Source organism: Uloborus diversus, chromosome 6, assembly GCF_026930045.1.
Source record: "Uloborus diversus isolate 005 chromosome 6, Udiv.v.3.1, whole genome shotgun sequence".
Lineage (NCBI taxonomy): Eukaryota > Metazoa > Arthropoda > Arachnida > Araneae > Uloboridae > Uloborus > Uloborus diversus.
This window is the reverse complement of record NC_072736.1, coordinates 11,271,565-11,289,844: the sequence shown is the minus strand read 5'-3', so window position 1 is coordinate 11,289,844 and position 18,280 is coordinate 11,271,565. Positions and strand designations below refer to the sequence as shown.

Here is an 18,280-nt window from a genome sequence, read left to right as displayed (position 1 = left end):
TTTTGCTTCAAACAAAATTATAACTTACATCTGAAATGACTTTCCTGTAGTTGAAAGAATATTTTTTGAAAAAACAGTGTACTTTATAGACTAAATAACTAAACAAAATTTGAACAAAGATAATTTTATTATTTTTTCCTCACTCATGACCCAAGAACTAATTCCACTGTTCTTTGATTTTATATCTAAACTGAACCCTTTACCACTTGTATTAAGAACAAACAGAGCTTAAGAAGGATCCTTCTGACGTTTTTCAGAGTTTTCTTTATGCTTGAATGTTTCAGCATGCTGCCTCAATTGCGAAAATCCACTATTGCTTATGAGCACTGAACAGTTGCAAAAATGGCAAAATGCAGAAAAAATAATCTTTTCCTTTAGTGCACCATGCACCAAAATTTGTACTATTAATGTCCTCCTGCTCCAACCACTCCATACCAAATTTTGTTAAGTGATGCGATTTCGCCATTATAATTCCACTTATTACAACAAACTATGTTTTAACATCATAAGGAACTAACATTCCACGATCCCAAAACGCACTGAACACAAAAATATACGAACGGAAACCATGATGGAAAACAAAACAAACAGCTGTTGCCCAAACGCAAAATTTTAAAACCAATTTCAGATTTAGTTCTCGAAACTCCACCCCACTATAATGACGTCACATTGCTGTAGCCAATGAGCGAAGATGCCTGTTGCAGGATTTAGACAGTTTTGTTTTTTAATTTGAAATTCGTTTTGGGGACGTACTTTCAGCTATATTTCAGCGAAAAATCTGATGCCAGAAAGTTTAGTTACTGTTCTTTTTAAAAGATAGATAGGGTAAAAAACAGGAATATAGGAAATATAGAACATTTTCAAAAAATATAGGAAATATAGGACAGTTTTGATGCTTTTTTTGAAAATATAGGAAATATAGGATATATAGGACTACTTCGACCCCTGTAAGTACTTATTTACTTCTAACTGCAGACATATAGAAGAACTAGATTTTATGTCTCTCCTAAGTTTGGTTTTTTCCTTAACAAATCAATAAGAGGAAAAAAAAATAATAATGAAGCAAAAAATTCTATAACTTACAGATGGTCTTGTCTTTTAAATGCTTTGGCACATAATTGGCAAACATATTTGCGCTCATCACTGTGAGTTAATTTATGCTTTGTGAGAGCACTGGAGTTGCTGAACACTTTGCCACATGTTGGACACGGCTGCGTACCAGGACGATTTGGTGACGTCGCTTTCACTGGACGAGCTCCTTTGACCTTCAGTTTATCTAATCCCAATGTGTTGCTAGTACTTTCAATCACTTTGCTTTTAATTTCTAAAAACAAACAAAATAATTAATATGCAAACTTTATTGTATTTCTTAGAATGTTATACACACAGATTATGCATTCTTCAAAAATGTATTAATGAAAAGATGGCTGTTTTTCCATGCCTCCTTTATTTAAAGAGCATGAAGAATATTGTTTACATAACTTAATTTTTTTTTTTTTTAAATTAAATACAAGTTTTATAAAGAGACAAACTTGATGATCTGCAAAAAATATGATTAACTGTGCACATGCATGATTAATAATAGTCATAACATATGACACTGCATTCAGTTTTATCTATTTCAAACATGAGGAATGACTTTTTTCAAAAATAAGTAGCATTTCCTCCAATTATTTTGAGGAGGGCGCTGCAGCCTGCCCATTTTAGGTTTATATTCCATGCACCCTACCTTTTTCTTTTGTATTTTTTAAGGCATCCTCTTTATTCCTTTAAAGTTTTAACAAAACTTCATCATAAAAAAAAACTTCCTTTTGCCCCCAAAGGTAAAGATTCACTCAAGCCTTGCCTTGAAATGCAACTGTCTTTTAAACCCACTTATTTTTGTAGGAATACTTTGAATAAAATTAAACCCTTCTTGAAAAAAAAAAAAAAAAAAAAAAAAATCATGCATTCACAGCATGGTTGAATAATGGAACATAACTGTACAAGCTTCAAACTTTTTTACTCAATGAATAGTCTTTTTTTTTCTTTTTCATGCACACATGTTTTAATATTATCAAACTATTTTTGTTTTCCATTTTATAGTATGTGTACTATATATAGCAGCAGCTCTCATATGCCAATACTTTTCTCCGCATCACTCATTTTAATATTGGGGTAATAGAGTGTGCTTTGAGATTGTGTTATTGTTTTCATAAAAAATCCTGGATGAAATGACTGTGAATAATGATGAAGTGTCTATGAATAATAATAAAGTAGCTTAAAGTGTCAATTGGTCATTGGCTACTAAATGAAAATTGAAGTGTTCATGTGTACCATTTCATACCCTTAGATGTTAATGTCAAATCCACCAATATGTTATCCTACCAGGAGAAGTTTCTTGACAAGTGATGTCTACAACATACAATTATACAGGAACAACATCTATTTTCAATTTCAGTGGAACTTTTTCTATTTCTGCAAAAAATGAGGTCTAAAACTGAAAATGTTAGGATATTTAGGACAAAGTTGAAAATTTTAGGATACTTTAAAAAAATTAAGAATTTTAAGAAAATTAGGACAACAACTGCCCTTGTTAAACTGATTAACTCTTTCAAAATTTAAAGTAAAAAATCATAGTTATTGCCTTATGCAAATATTTATTGAATGAAATACTTTAAGAATTTCAAACACAAAATCTGACACATCTTTCTTCAATGGCATTATAATCAGCTGACACTAGAAATACAAGAAATTCTCTCAAAGGAAAAAAGGTACTAATAGTGTACCAGAACAAATGCAATACTACAAGAAAAGAGGCATAAGAAGACAAAAATGAAAAATAAGAGATAGCTACTGCAAATGGTTAAAAAAACAACATCAACATGTTTTATAGCAAAAAATAGTGGTAGCCCTGACAGCTTAGCAAGTGTTGCTATCCAGCATCATTTAGCAGAACTACCACCCAAGGCTCCAACATGATTCGACCTTTGCACTCCTTTTACTCAAAATTGTCTTTTGTCACTTATGCCTCTTTACTTCTAGTGGCATCAAATAGTAAAACATAAAGCATACCAGTTTTTATCTGTGAGTTATCACCAGTCAAGCCAGTCAACGGAGAACTTTCCCTTATCGCAAATGAATCGCCCATCTTGGGGAAATTGTGAGGAGACAGCTGCAGTTCTTGACCAGCTTCAATATAGGTTTCCTGATTAATGTCTCCATCCAACAAATCGGGCAATCTCATTCCCGGAGCGCTAGCTGAGCTCAGCAAGCCATCGAGCGTACTAAAGTTATGAGACGAAGGTACATCAAATCCACCTTCCTGGAGCATGTCACTCTCATTGTAATTGAGAGCGCTGAGCATGGTATCGCTTCCAGGGTGGTACCGCAACACATGAGTCCTGGAGAGTATACTGCTGGGTACATTTGGACTAGAATGACCAACATCTTGGTAAGCAGAGACGGCTATTACCGATAGTGGCGAGAGGCCATCGACTCGGCCATCAAAGCCGGAGATCATTTTGTCATTTTTGGTTTCATTTATGCTGAGGGCCATGAAAGACTTAGGACTTGCATTGGATCCTGCAGACAAAGAGGAATTGCTCAGAGGTTGATTAGACAAAATAACACTGGCAGCATCCGCTTTTTCAAGATCCTTCATATCAACACTCTGTTGTGGCGATAATGAAAAACTACCATCTATGGAAAAATAAATGATAATCAGTTTCAGGGAAAATGGTACATCAGAATTAGAAATTTAAACCTTCTTACAATTAAAATGCAAAAAACTTGGCAAAAATGGTAGAAAATCATGTTTTTGAGGGGGGAAAAAGCATAACTTAGCATGTGGTTAATATATTTAACCATATTAGTGTGAGTTATGCATCTTAAATATAAAAGTATATACAATACACATATTTTTTCTACATAAGTCAAGCAAAAATTCTTGGGTAAAACATCAGCAGTTGTCAGTGGCATAGCAAAGCCTCAAAGAGTTATACAGTTGTAAGAAATTTTTATTTCTTAACACTCAAGCGAGAGCTGGCAACAGGCTGAGACAAAATTTAGATTTCTGATGAATGATGAATTTTTACTGACCTTTTCATGCTTTAAACATCCTTCTTAGCTAATTTAGCCTATTAGAACTTCAGAGCGTAGACAAAATATTCTAAGGGCTATTTTTTACAGGATTTCCAACATCAAATTGAAAAAATTGAACATTTTCATGAACAAAGAGCCATTTAAGATATAAAAGTGAGTTTTTGATTAATATCTCAGTTAGTTACCAACCTATGAAGATGAGAATTGGTTGTAAATGATCCTTATAAAATTTCAAATTTTTTGGTGCTAGGTTCGACCCTCAACCCCCGGTGTGTTCTTAAGAATTTTGAGTGGCATACATACAAACATGGATAGATACACATGGTCGTAATTTAATATATAAGATATTTTAAGAATCATTCTTTTTGTTTCTATCATACAGTCTCCATAACCAGATTTAATAGCAATTCAAGTTGATGCTGGTCTCAATCAACTCTGATTATCTAGACTATTTTATACATATATTTTTCTTTCAAACGCTTTCAAAAAATAAATACAGAAATAAAAGTCAGAACATGTAACAAGTTATAGGCCCACCTAAGCTGCTCTTATTCAATTTATCAATCCCAATAAAGATTAAGAACCCTCTCAAAACTAGTCACTCCATTGCAAATAACAGCTGCTTTTGGTATTCCAAACTATTCCAAATGTCTACAAATCTCTTGAAGTTATTTTTCCTGATTTCAAGATTAGCTTGGGGTTTGAAAAGCCTAAAATAATAACCCCTGGTTTTGCCATCTTTGCAGATATTTACCCCATGAAAATCTTCCACTTTATCAAATTTAAACTTAATAAACTACAACGTGACTGAATAGCATTCAAAAATAAAAGTGAAAAGTGTGGCTGCGTACAACAACAATGTCTTACCGTATGAAAAGTTAAATGAATTTGAGTTATAATCCGTGTCAATGCTTTGTGACAAAACAGCTGTCTGAGACTGAGTATGTGTATGGTCCATCACAAAACCAGGGCTACCGACAGCTGCTTCGGGTGAATTTTCACTTTTGATGAGCATGCTGGCATCTAAACGAGATGAGTCTTGAGCAGAATTGATATCAGGATCAGAGCTAGAATTTTCCAGACCATTTGAAGGAGTAATAGGGGCAGTGGGAGTTGAGATAGAAAGAGTCTGATATCCACCTCCAGACATTCTACATTGGAATTTCAGCTACATTGTTGTTTGCAAAAGGGTTGAATACTGTCCACGCAGTGTCCTTCCCTCTAGTGTTGTGCAAGCAGAAATCTGTTTTGCCTAGTTTTTCCCAATCTTTCATAACTTTATTTTTCTTTATCCAGTGCCAATTTCCATCATTAGGATTTAAGTCCTGAAAGAAAATAAATTATAATGCAAGAAACAAATACCTTTGCGCTAAAAAGTAACCAAATGAGTAAATAATGCCATAAATACAAATTTGCAGACATGTGTTTCGAGGGTTACAGGAAACCATCCACTTTATCTCTACAAAATGTATTACCTTACGGATGAAAAGACATCTGACTCAATGTATACATCAGGGGTGTCCTCAAGGAGTCTACAGGCAGATTGCAACATTAAAATATTTAGGGGGGGGGCATTAATTTGAGAGGATTTTTGATCTCATTTCAAAGGTACTCTTGTTTGAAGTTAGTCTGTGCAGTATTAAAGAGGTTTTGCTATCAATTGGGGGCTGGGGGGGGGGAGGTAAGCACACCTGTATACTGCACAGACAAACGGGACATCCAATACAGATCCCCACTTGAAAGGTCCCCCAAAACACTAGGTACTTCTTTAGAAAACGTAAGATGGATCCCTGATAAATTAAATTGGAAGTCAGAAAGATGTAGTTAGAACTACAATTGAACTTGGTTATAGAGACATTTATTGTTTAGTGACAACTGTTATATTGCATGTAGCTCTGTTACGTCAAAAAATTTCAGTCCCTTCATCAGTTACCCATAAATAGTGACGCCATTAAATGGTACCCATTAAACAAGTGGTCAGCATATCAACTCGGTACTCGGCCAAAATTTAACTAGGATGTGACCAATACCGAATAATTATAAAACTTAAGTACTTCTAAGTCCCAGTAGCAGAAACTTCCTAGCGAGTCTGCGTCACTATTTTGGGTAGCTGAAAATAATCTGCAGCATTATTATTAGTTTTATTTTAAGTTTTCATAAAATACAAAAGTCCTTTGTGAAGGTCAAGGCTTGGACAATTTTCCAACTGGCCAGTGGCCGCTAGGCCCGAAAAACTTAGTGGCCACCACTGTCGCTGAGTTCAAAAGTATTAAGGGGGGGGGGGAGGCAGCAGCTTTCACTACTTTCATAAAAATAAATAGAACTCTACACACTATGAAAAACAATTATTCAAGAAATATTAATTTTAATATGAAAAATTTGCATTGAAATAGGTTTTTAAATTTTTTAAATTAGTAGATGAGAAGTTGGCAGGAAACTGCATTTTAGATGAAATATTTATCTTAAATAGCAAAGTCTTCAAATCAATGAGAATCAAATTAATACAACTGTGCAGATAATAATTCGCATTTCTCAAAAAATATATATATATAAATATATATAAAGAAGAAAAAACATGATTTATTGAACACTTTATGTTATTTTCAATAGTTTGTGTTAAGGTAAACATCCAATTCTGTTTTTGGAAACTTAGGTAATTTATAGTATCGCTTATTTCCATCTTGCGAATGACCAAACATGGCGTCAACGTGAAAAATTCATGGTTATAAATAGATTTTTGAATTTGTTACAGAAAAGTAATAATAAATTCAAAATCCTTTAAAAACTACAATTTAGGTGAAATAGTCAGTTTTTAGCACATTAGCCTCTAAAGCAATGAAGATAAAATAATATTCTGAAGATAAAAGTTTTGAATTTTTAAAGACAATAATTAAGAATTATCCGAAAAAATAGCACATTTTGCATAATTTTCAACAGTTTGTATTGCAATAAACATCCAATTCCGTTTTCGAAAATGTAGGCACTTCATGAGTCTTGCGTAACAACATCTTGGGAATGACCAAACATGGCGTCAAGGCTAAAAATTAAGATATAAATTTCTGAATTTGTTGCAAAAAAAAATTTTAAAAATAAAAATCCTCATGAGACTACACTTTAGTTGAAAAGTTTTAGCGCTTTTGCGTCCAAAGCAATGAGGGTAAGGTGAAATTTTCACATAAAATTTTTCATATCTCAAGAAAATTATTTTAAAAATTAAAAAACGATTTGCTGCACATTTTAAGTTATTTTCATTTGTTGGCAGAAAAATAAAACATCCAATTTATCTTTGTTTTTGAAAACTAATGCACTTTTCTACTTCGATTTCGTGAATGACCAAATATGGCGACTATGTTTCTAGATGAAATGCTGAAGCATCGCCTTGGTCAAAAAGCGATCTCCAAACGATTTTGCCAAGTTGTATTTCGTTCTTTTTTTTTTTTAAATTTTTTTTTATTTATTTATTTTATTCTTTCTTTTTGTTCTTTGGTAAAATTATCTGCAGGCCTCCGAAAAATCTGCGACGCACGTCTCGCAGTTTCTGCTACCGGGTTCTAAGTGAATGAATATAAATAACTTTTCATCAATAAAAGAAGTATTTAAACATAAATTTATAGTAAACAACCATTTACTAATGGTTGACTTGTGAAACATAAATTTTGTATATAAGTTAAGTTTTACATTTCAACTCCAAGCAGTATTCAAAATCTTTGGTAGTTTGCTGGATCTGAGATTAGTTAAAAGAAAACTGCTTCAGACCTCATTTATTTTTTACAGTATTTAATATTCACAGTAATTTTGTTTGGTTAGATTAAAAATCTCATATGAATTTTAAATTATAGAGTCAATTAGCTACATTATTGAAGATTTTCTAAAAAATAACATCATAAATTAAATTGTTATAAATTTACTTGAAAACATATTTATATCCCAATGCTTATTGGCCTGCAGAGCAAATATTTTTTTACTAACACTGTCAAGTAAAAGTATAGTCGTCCCTCGCTACTTCGAGCTTCGACTTTTGCGGCTTCACTACATCGTGGTTTTTTTTGTTTTTTTTTTTCAAATATAGTAATTAGTCTTTTTTATGCACTCGTATAAACTTTTTCCTCAAAAGAATAACAAAGTATGTCTTTCAAGTAAGGTAAGCTCTTCTGAGGGGCTGTAGTTGTACTAGTTGAGGGAGTGGAGGTATAAAATCGCCGAAGAAAGTGTAGCGAATCACTATATCATTTTAACCATTAAACACTATAACTGGAAAGTATAAATCGCTAGAGGATAAATAAATCTGTAAATGGTGTTCAACAGTGTACTAGCTTTTTAAGTTGTATGCGCAATACCTTTAATGAGGATAAATGTAGAAGAACGGGGGCACATGCGGTCACTAACTGGCAATTAATTCTTCATCGAACAAGTTAAGCTATTTTCATAGATTAATTTAGTGTGTATGAAATACATGTGTGTATGTAGTTTCATTTCCCAATAATAACTATGTGATATCTATTATGTCTAATATATCTCATTTTCTCATATTTTGTGTAATATATTAAGTAATGCAAATGTAATGGTGGCTAAGGGTGCTGTTTCATGTCTAGAGTGCTCAAGCTATGTTAAAAACCTATTTAAATTGTCCTAAGTAAGTTTATGCGCTCTAGTTAGGAAAATATTCTGTTTATAAATACAGAATCCTACTTTAAGGAAATTCAGTTATCGCGGTAAAGCTTGGAACAAATTAACCGCGATAAAACGCGGGTTGACTGTAAATGCATTTGTTATTACTACAAATGCCTTTATGACAATGTTTACAGAGACAATGCCCATTCTCTTGGCTGATTAAATAGATCAAATTTATATAAAAAATCTTTGAAAATCTTGTAATTTTTCAAAGAGAGAACAAAAAATGCGGACAAGGATTAAATATGGTGTGAAAAGTGACTCGGGGACTGAAACCCCACATGCAGCAGCAAGGTTGAATGATTTACAAAAATGACAAAAAATTCCAAACAAAATGAATTAAACATTACTTCTTTATTGAAAATTAAAACATCCGATAAAGCATCAATTCTGCAGGGGTGCCCCACTTGGGGCAGGCGCGGATCCACGGGAGGGGAACTGGGGGAACGTTCCCCCTCCAAAATCCCAAGTGTACCTAAAAATTTTCAGAACAGAATGCAGCACAATTCTTCTGTTTTTTAAAACTTGAACTTCAAGAAAAGCGCCAGGAAAAGCGAGGAGAGAATTGCAAAAGCAGATTCAAGTAGGAGAACTGTGGGAATGTCCCCCCCCTCCTCAAAAAAAATTCCAAGTGTGCCTAAAACAGTTCAGGAAACAGGAGTACAGAATTTTTTTTCCGTTTTTAGAACGTGAACTTAGATATCGGGAAAAGCAATTAGACAACAGCAGAAGCAGATCAACGGAGGGGAACTGAGGGAATGCCGCCTCCAAATCCTATGTACCTAAAAATTTTCACAACAAAGTGCGGGAAAATTCTTCTATTTTATTGAACTTGAACTTGAAGAAAAGCTTCAGGAAAAGTGATTAGAAAACAGCAGAAGCGGATCCACGGAGGGGAACTGGAGGAATGTTCCCCTCCCCCTACATATGTGCACCTAAAAGGTTTTAGAACAGAGAATAGGAAGGTATTGTTTTATAGAACTTGAACTTGAAAATAGGCTCCAGGAAAAACGATCAGGCAATAGAGGAAGGCGGATGGCAGATCCATGGGGGGAAATGGGGGAATGTTCCCCTCCCCCCAAAATCTCACGTGCACCTAAACATTTTCACAACAGAGTACAGCAAAATTCTTCTGTTTTATAGAACTTGAAGAAAAGCGCAAGGAAAAGTTAAGAGAGAATTGCAAGAGCGGATCCAAGGAGGGGAACTGGGGAATGTTCTCCTCCCCCTTCAAAAAAATAAAATCCCAAGTAATCCTAAAACTGTTCAGAAAACAAAGTACAGGATTTTTTTTTTCTTCTGTTTTTTAGAGCTTGACGAAAGGCTCCGAAAAGTGATTAGACAATAGCGGAAGCGGATCCACGGAGGGGAATCGGAGAAATGTTTGCCTTCCCCCAAAATCTCATGTGCTGTACCTTTCTAAAAAGTTCTAGAACAGAGAGCAGGAAAATTCTGTTTTATAGAACTTGAACTTGAAGAAAGGCGCAGAGGAAAAGCGAAGAGAGAATTGCAAAAGCGGATCCAAGGAGGGAAACTGAGGAATGTTCTCCTCTTCCCTCAAAAAAAATAAAATAAAAAAGAATCCCAAGTGATCCTAAAACTGTTCAAAGAACAACGTACATTATTATTATTTTTACTGTTTTTTTAGAACTTGACGAAAGGCTCCAGGAAAAGCAATTAGACAATAGCAGAAGCGGATCCACCGAGGGGAACTGGAGGAATGTACCCCCCCCCCCAATCTCATAAGTACCTAAAAACTTTTAGAATAGAGTGCAGGAAAATCCTTCTATTTATAGAAATTGAACTTGCAGAAAAGCGCGGTGAAAAGCGAGGAGAGAATTGCAAAAGCGGATCCAAAGAGGGAACTGGGAAATGTCTTTTTCCAAAACACAAAATCCCAAGTAAACCAAAAACTGTTCAGAAAACAGAGTAAGGTAAAACCACCAGTAGTTGACATTTTAAAGATTATTTTTTCTGTTTGTTAACATAGCTTGGAGGGAATTCATACTAAGAAGAGCATTTAATAAGTGATAACTGTACCAACTAGTCCCCCATTATAATGCAATAAAATTAGATTAATAAAACGAATGCACATTTTTTTTAATAAAAAAAAAGACATTGGGTTGGAGTTGACACTAAACTAAAACGAGAACATCTCATTGTTGACACTTTGTTTTCACTATTTGATACATGCTTTGATACAGAGAAACAGGAATTGCTTAATAAATGAATTCGTGCCTATTACTTGTGTGAATACAGGAATAGCACTGCCGGATCTAGGCAGCAGCAAGCCAATACCCTTGGCTTACCTTTTTTACATAGTCGATACTCTTTGTCACCCCCTCCCCCTTCCCAGTTGCCGTGAGACAACTTCTAGGAAGATGTAAATTTACACTATTTCTGTTGTTTTCTCATTGAACCTCGATATAAAATTTCAACGAAGGTGGGTAAAGGTTGGCAGGATTTAGGTTTTGCTTCGGTTCTGAAAAGTTGAAGATCCGGCCATGGAGAAATTTAAAGACAATTATAGAAAAATTTAAAAATTAAATGCTTAGGTCATAGGTTATAAGACTATGAGAAGTTTACATAAAAAATCGAGTTTGGGGACTGAGTAAATATTTTTCATCGTACTGAAAGGCTCATCGATATGGCACAGTACAGCTTCCCAGTAGTAGTTCAATTTATCGACTTTAGAGCTATCCCCAGTCTCCCAAATTTTCGTACTTGCTTTTTTGCATCTGTTTTCCAGTAATCTTTCAAAATAAGTCTTTTTGAACACAAACCTGTTTAAACTGTCTTTTGTATTCATTTGGTGTAGAGTTCAAAAAATTTAAAGCTTCTACAATTCAGTGGCGCAACCAGAGGGGATGAGGGACCACCCTAGAATGCTGATTAGAATGTTTCTCAAAACCATTTCTTACAATTAAAGAGAATAATAGAACGGACCTTGGAAAAACGAAGTTATTTTAATAAGTTGAAAAAAGAATGACGCGAAAAAATCTGAATTTCTTTGGAAAAGAACCTTGAAATAAAAATTTTCAATCGTGGCGGTTTACTGATCAGTCAATTATATCACCACCATTTTTTTTTCTTTTTCCTAGTCGGTCTAAAAATAAGAAAGTCTTCATAATTGGGAAGCCCCCTTTACCCCGCCGAAACCTTTAAATAGTGTCTCAAATCTCGTTTTCGGGGCTTGAATTCTGAAAAAATTCCCGGAGAAAACTACCAAATACCTCGCATTCTAAAGACATCGAGAGTCGTTTAATGTTGCTTTTTTGAAGCTTCAAATTTGAAAATTTGCCGAAATCCTAATGTTACCAAATATGGTCTGCAGTCACGTTTTTAAGACATCAATTACGAAAAATTTCCGGACAAGGGCTCGAATGCTTTCGTAAGAGATCTAAAAATGAAAAAATTACAATTTTGAAAAATTTTAAGGGGGAGAGCATTTAAATTCTTCGTCACCGAATATCGCTTAAAAACTTCGTTTAATAGGATTTCAATTTCGAAATATTTTTTGGTAAGAACCCCAGAACCTCACTGCTTATAACATTATCAAAGTTAGTCTGTACCTGGGTTTGGGATCTTTAATTTTGAAAAATTGGGCGGTGGGGTAATCGATTTCGATCTATTTTACAAAAACAAAATCGATCTAGGGCAGCCCCCAAAAGTCCCGTCTCTTACCTTAACGTCAACAAATATCGCCTATAATCGCGTTTTTAAAACTTCAATTTCTAAAAATTTCCTCAGAAAGCCCCTCGAATCTTTCCTCCCCGTAACACCATCAGATGCCATCTAAAACTGCGTTCTTAGGGCTAATAATTTCAAAATTTGTCCCCGGACCCCCTTAATCAGTTGGCGAAAATTTTAGGACTAAAAAATATACAAATATAACAATGAAAATAACAGCTTTTTTGAATATTTTCTGAAAATTATACTTGCAGAATTTGTAAAGCAAAAATGTTTTTTGTAAGAAGCGTTAAAAGAGAATAAGTTGTAAAACTCAATTTCTACGGTTATTTTTTTAATGAGTAATTTCATATCCCCCATCCCCCATAAACATATAAACTGCTAAAAAAGTTCCCCTCCCAAATCCATAGTCTGGATCCGCCCCTGACTTGGGGGGATGGGGGTCGGAGTGCAGATAAGTCATTGAAATTGTTAGGGGGACGGTGTTTTAAGAGGTATTTTTCTCAATTTTGGAAGGTGGCTTTGGCTTAGGGGTGGGGTCTTTACAATCTTTAGGGGGTGCACCTTTGCTCTTAGGGGGAATGGGCACCCATGAATTCCGCATGACATGATTGTTTGTTTTCATTGAACAATGTAGAAGATAGGTTGATTGAGGATGGTTAAAATAAATGTTGTAAAGTCCGAAATTTGCCGATTACGAATTCTAAAAAAATATTTTCACGTAAAAAGAGAATAATTAATATAGAAAAAAGTTTCCAATACATTACAATGGTAGTACTCATCTATAAGACTCATCAGATGTAATTTGATTGCTTAAACTCATGCATTATGCGATTTGATATGCAGTGATATTTTGTTCCATTAGAAAATAATTTTTTTCCTGAAAATCTTGTTTTTTAATTTACTTTGCGTTTGAAAAATGAAATTCATCATACTTTTAAACAAATTTCACGAACTTGATTGTTCGATGAAAATGATAAAATACAAAGTTTGTTGATTTAATTATGAATAACAAAAACATGGTTTTTATAATAAAATTCGAAATTCAGCTCTATGACACATAACTGCAGAATATAAACATTGGCGAAATGAAATTATAAGAAAAACAAAGCCATTACATTTTTCAAACGTAAACAACAAAATGTGAAAATGTAAACAGCTCTTAACTTACATTTATGCTTTTCGATCTGGAGAAATGTATAAAAAATGTAATGAAAATCGAGATGTTATTATTGTTGTCTTCCTCCATGAAGCCAAGTTGATGTGCAACATTAAGAACATCAAAAATTAGTTCCAAGGTCGTTTAGTCAAAACAAAGTAAGTAAAAATGCTACTAATTGAAGGATAAGTTGTCCTCAAATTTTAAAAACCATGAAAACATTTTATTTTTGGCTCTATTTTTAAAACCTAAACAAATATAATTTCCAATATTTCTCACTCGAAATATGCACATGACGTCATAAAATAGTTCTCCCTCATCCTGCGGTAAACTCAGAAATGCAGTTAACTTTTTTTAGATTTCATGCAATTGGTCCCTTATATTTACGTAGTAATTAAAGCCCTTTTAAAAGTTTTCTTTGCGAGAGGAAGAGTTTGATGATGTAGGAATAAATTAAAAGATCTGTAGAAAAGGAAAAAAAATTGAAAGGATGCAAACTATACGAGTTTTCAATGAATTCAATTCCATTTCAAACTGAAGTTTAAAGTACACTATTATTTCCATTTGTTTATTTTAAAGGACATTAAAACTGAACATTTTTTGAGTTAACCTCTTAAATGTAAGCAAGTTTTGATCTATTTTTAGGTGGAATTTTTTTTTCCTCCGTTTAATGAATCCGCCTACAACATTACTCTTCAGCAAGTGCATTATGGGATATTTACTCTCGTAATACATTTACAAACAATTTGAAGGTGGGATGTGTATTTTTATTCTTTTCCAGATTTGAGATTCGAATTTTAAAAACTTCAATGACATTAAAGTCAAAATTCATTGCATATTATTTTTATTAAACTATGTTTGAACTGTTGATATGATCAAATTTATGTGAAGTGACGTATTCATATTGCTGACGGAGTCAAACAAATGCACGTGAGAGGATTGTGTACACTTGTGAACTACTGAAATAATTTCTTATAACTCCTTTAGTTTTTCTAATCAACAAAATTCATTTTCCTCAAAAATTTGATTTAAAAATTATACAACCTTGTGAACATTTTTGTTTCACGATATTAAAGTAAATTTAAAATCATAGTTTGGAAAATAATGATAATTCTCTTTTCCTGCTTCCCTGTTCATATGTTTCTGTAGTATTACATTATTTCTTATTGCAAGGTAAGTTGAGCCTTTTAAAGGAGCTGTATATGTTAAAAACTCTTAGAGTATTTGTTCTTCAATATAGTTTTAAGATATTTAAGACAAATCCTGTAATGCATTCCGCAGCTAATAACTTTCCGAGCTGTAGAAATCGGCAGAGTTTCAAGGGTAATATTATTATAGTAGTTTTCCTTTGTTTTGTAACTTGTGAAGTATCATAACATTTTTAATGGGATAAAACTCGCTTAGAGAAGAAAAGTTGCAAGTGACACAATATTTCAATGTCTTCATGGTCTGTCTTATTTTTTAATTAGTAATATCGAAATTGAAGGTTGCATAAATTGTTTTTTAAATGGACACAAAATTGGGCTTACTTGACGGAGGAGAAAAAAAAATCTTCAATCCACATTAACAAATTCACCTACTTGATGCTGCTCAGCTAGTGGTTTTTAGATATAGCTGGCATATAGATTGTAAGAGATAGAATTATTAATGGGAAGTAACAGAAAAACAATCTTAATGCGGGCAAAGGCAACAATACATTCAATAAAGCATAAGAAAATTGAAAAACAAGATTTGCTGGTGTTCTTGTATTCTTTCATTTTCTGCAGTGAATTAAGTCTATGGAAAGTATTTTAAAATACTTTCCATCCTCCTGGATTTTTTGTCAAATGTCCTGGATGTTGAAATTTCTTTCCCTCTATAAGGAGAGAAGAAATATAAACCTTTTTTTTATCATCCTTTATCGTAAGTAGCCGGTAATAAGCTGTAAGTTTCAGAAATTACTTGAATTACTATGTGCAATTGTTTTCCATATTTTTGTGAAAGAAAAAATCTCTAACTGATGTAAATAGTCTAAAAGAATCCCCTAGAATAATCAAACAGAGTTCATGTTCTATTTACAGGGTGTCCGCGCATATGGAAAGTCATGGATTTCAAACATTATCGAAATTGGTCATGGAAAGTCATGGCTTTCAGTATAAAAGGTCCAAAAGTCATGGAAACTGACTGTTGAACATGGATTTCGCGCTCAGGACTGATCGCTGTTCTTCTGATCTCGGAAGAACGAAAATGATTTCATCACCATTCATCTACTTTGTTTTTCAGTGCACAGAAAAGCTGATTTGTCAATAACATTTCCTGACGAGTTACATAGTGTTGACCAATCAGATGAATACTCACTGCTCTTTGGGGAGATAATGGGTTATTTTAGATTTTAAATGTTCTTAAATTCTCGTACTTATTTTTTGTCTCAATAAATTGTTGCATCATTTGTTTTTCATATACATATTTAGTTGAATATTTTTTGCTGCTTTTGCTTAGATTTATTTACGTAGCTGAGATAAAAAGGATATTTTCCTAAAACAAAGTTATACTGCTTTATAGTCTCTATTTATATTTATGCACAATTTTGATGTCATTGTAAAATGAAGTAACTTGTGTAAGTCATGGAAAGTCGTGGATTTGGAGAACGTGAGTCATAGAAAGCTACGAGCAGAAGTCATGGAAAGTTATAGATTTCAAAACTCAAAAAGTAGCAGATACCCTGTATTTAAAACAATGGGTATTGCATTGAGCATTTTCAGGTATAGTTGCTTTTCAACTATAATGTTTTGAATTTCTGCTCATGGGTTGCTGACCCATCATAAACTCTTAGCCTACTCTGCAATCTTTCTAAGAGAAACTGCAAACATTCACTTAATAATTTATAGGATAAGACAATATCTGATTAATATCAAACAATTATCTTGGTTCCATACGTTTTGCATTAACGAGGTTCACCTATTATAAAACAATCCTTTTTTGCTTAGTAAAAACTATTTTTGACAGTTAATTTTTATTTTACAGCTCAATAAACTTCGACGATATGGAAGTTGAAAATGAACCAGTAACTATTGTGAGAGCTGAAGACCATAGTTTTGAACTCAATGAAGAATGCTTGAATTCTGTTCTACTTCAACACGATATCAAAGATAAGAAAGTTGTAGTCATTTCAGTAGCCGGTGCATTCCGTAAAGGGAAATCCTTCCTTTTAAACTTTATGCTACGGTATTTAAATGCACAAGTAAGTTTTTTATTGATATTGTGTATAAATATTAGGAATAGATATAAAAGAGCTGCTGGCAAAACATCTTACAAGTGTATCTTCATGGCAGTAGCTTCTGGATTTGCTTGAAATTCTGCCTTAGTTCCGGCTATCGGGCGGCTGGGCTGCTTGTAGCTCTATACACAAGCTTTTATCTTCTCTTTTTGAGATGGATCTGTATCATGTTGGCAGGATTCATGGTGAAGTGCTGAAAAATGTATAAGTACGAGCATAAAGATATACTCATCTTTTTTATCAGGTTTTTTAGCTTCAGCTCTGTTATGGCTATTCTTCACTACCCTACCTAATTGTGTCTCTGGATCAGGGTTTAAAACTGAGATGTAAAACTTAGTTGTCATTACCACCTAGCTTTTTTGTGTTAGTTGCCAAAATGTTATGTTTAAGAGGAATTTAAAATATTTCAAGCAATTTAAGCAAAGCTTTTTCCCGACTTAAAATAATCATGTTATTGTTAAAAGTTTCTTTCAAATAAAGGAAAACAGTGCATTTACCTTATGTAACACTATTATCTATCAACGCCTAACTTCAGGGCCGTAGCCAGGATGATTCCATTCTGCTAATAGTTAAATGTTAAAACGTATCAAATAACAGTATCATAAAACACAACTAAATTACATGGATAAACGTTATAATGATGGTTTTCTTTTAAGGTAATGCACATAAAAATTGAAATAGGATATACCCACTGATACGTGAAATACACCGCCAGCTCAGTCATTTCTAGCTGGAAATGACTGAGCTGGCGGTGTATTTCATGTATTTCTGCTTTAGCCCTGGCTAATGGGCGGTAATTTATTGAATACTAGAGTACCCGACAGAGGTTGTTCTGTTCAAACTTTGTAAATTGAAAAGTTAAAATATTTCAATAAATCATCAAGTGTTTGAACCGTTCTGTTGAAAAAAAAAGTAAAGAATGTTTTAAGCTGCTATGGTGTCAGAATGCGTACATTTATTTCAACTTGATTTATCTAATGTCCACTGAGCAGTTGTTTTATTAACTATTTTTCATCCCGTACTTAATGGTTTGTTCCTTCACCAATACTCAAAGGATAAAAAGCGTCCTCAGATATTAAATGTAAAAATCCAACTACCCATCTAGAACAAACGGGAAATCCCGCTGCAACATCCCCCGTATGAAAAAGAATAAAGCAATCGAAAGGATATCGTTTAGAAAAATGATAAAGGCAAAAACAGTTCTCTGAATAAGCGAAAATCATTCCCCCCCCCCCCCCCCCCCCGGTGAAAAATAAATACATTCTTCAAATAAAATGACTAAAAACGCTTTAAAAACGAAAAAAAATTATTTGCAATTTGAAACATTTTGCCAAATAAACAAAAATTACAATAAATTACATTAACAGTAGCTTTAAAATATAAACAAATGATCACACAACTCTAGTGTTTATAGCCAAAGT

General features: G+C 33.4%; 2 protein-coding genes across 2 annotated transcripts in view; one reads left to right on the top strand and one right to left on the bottom strand.

Annotated features, from left to right (window-relative positions):
* Positions 1 to 5,233, bottom strand: part of LOC129224210 (uncharacterized) — a 56,591-nt gene extending 51,358 nt beyond the window's left edge. The window contains exons 1-3 of the mRNA XM_054858631.1: positions 4,951 to 5,233; positions 3,055 to 3,681; positions 1,084 to 1,324 (exon numbers count right to left, since the gene is read on the bottom strand). Coding sequence (XP_054714606.1) covers positions 1,084 to 1,324; positions 3,055 to 3,681; positions 4,951 to 5,233 — 1,151 coding nt within the window. The remainder of the gene's footprint in view (positions 1 to 1,083; positions 1,325 to 3,054; positions 3,682 to 4,950) is intronic.
* A 9,319-nt stretch (positions 5,234 to 14,552) lies between these two features.
* Positions 14,553 to 18,280, top strand: part of LOC129225082 (atlastin-2-like) — a 45,410-nt gene continuing 41,682 nt past the window's right edge. Inside the window, exons 1-2 of the mRNA XM_054859636.1 lie at positions 14,553 to 14,776; positions 16,607 to 16,823. Coding sequence (XP_054715611.1) covers positions 16,626 to 16,823 — 198 coding nt within the window. The 5' untranslated portion in view covers positions 14,553 to 14,776; positions 16,607 to 16,625. The remainder of the gene's footprint in view (positions 14,777 to 16,606; positions 16,824 to 18,280) is intronic.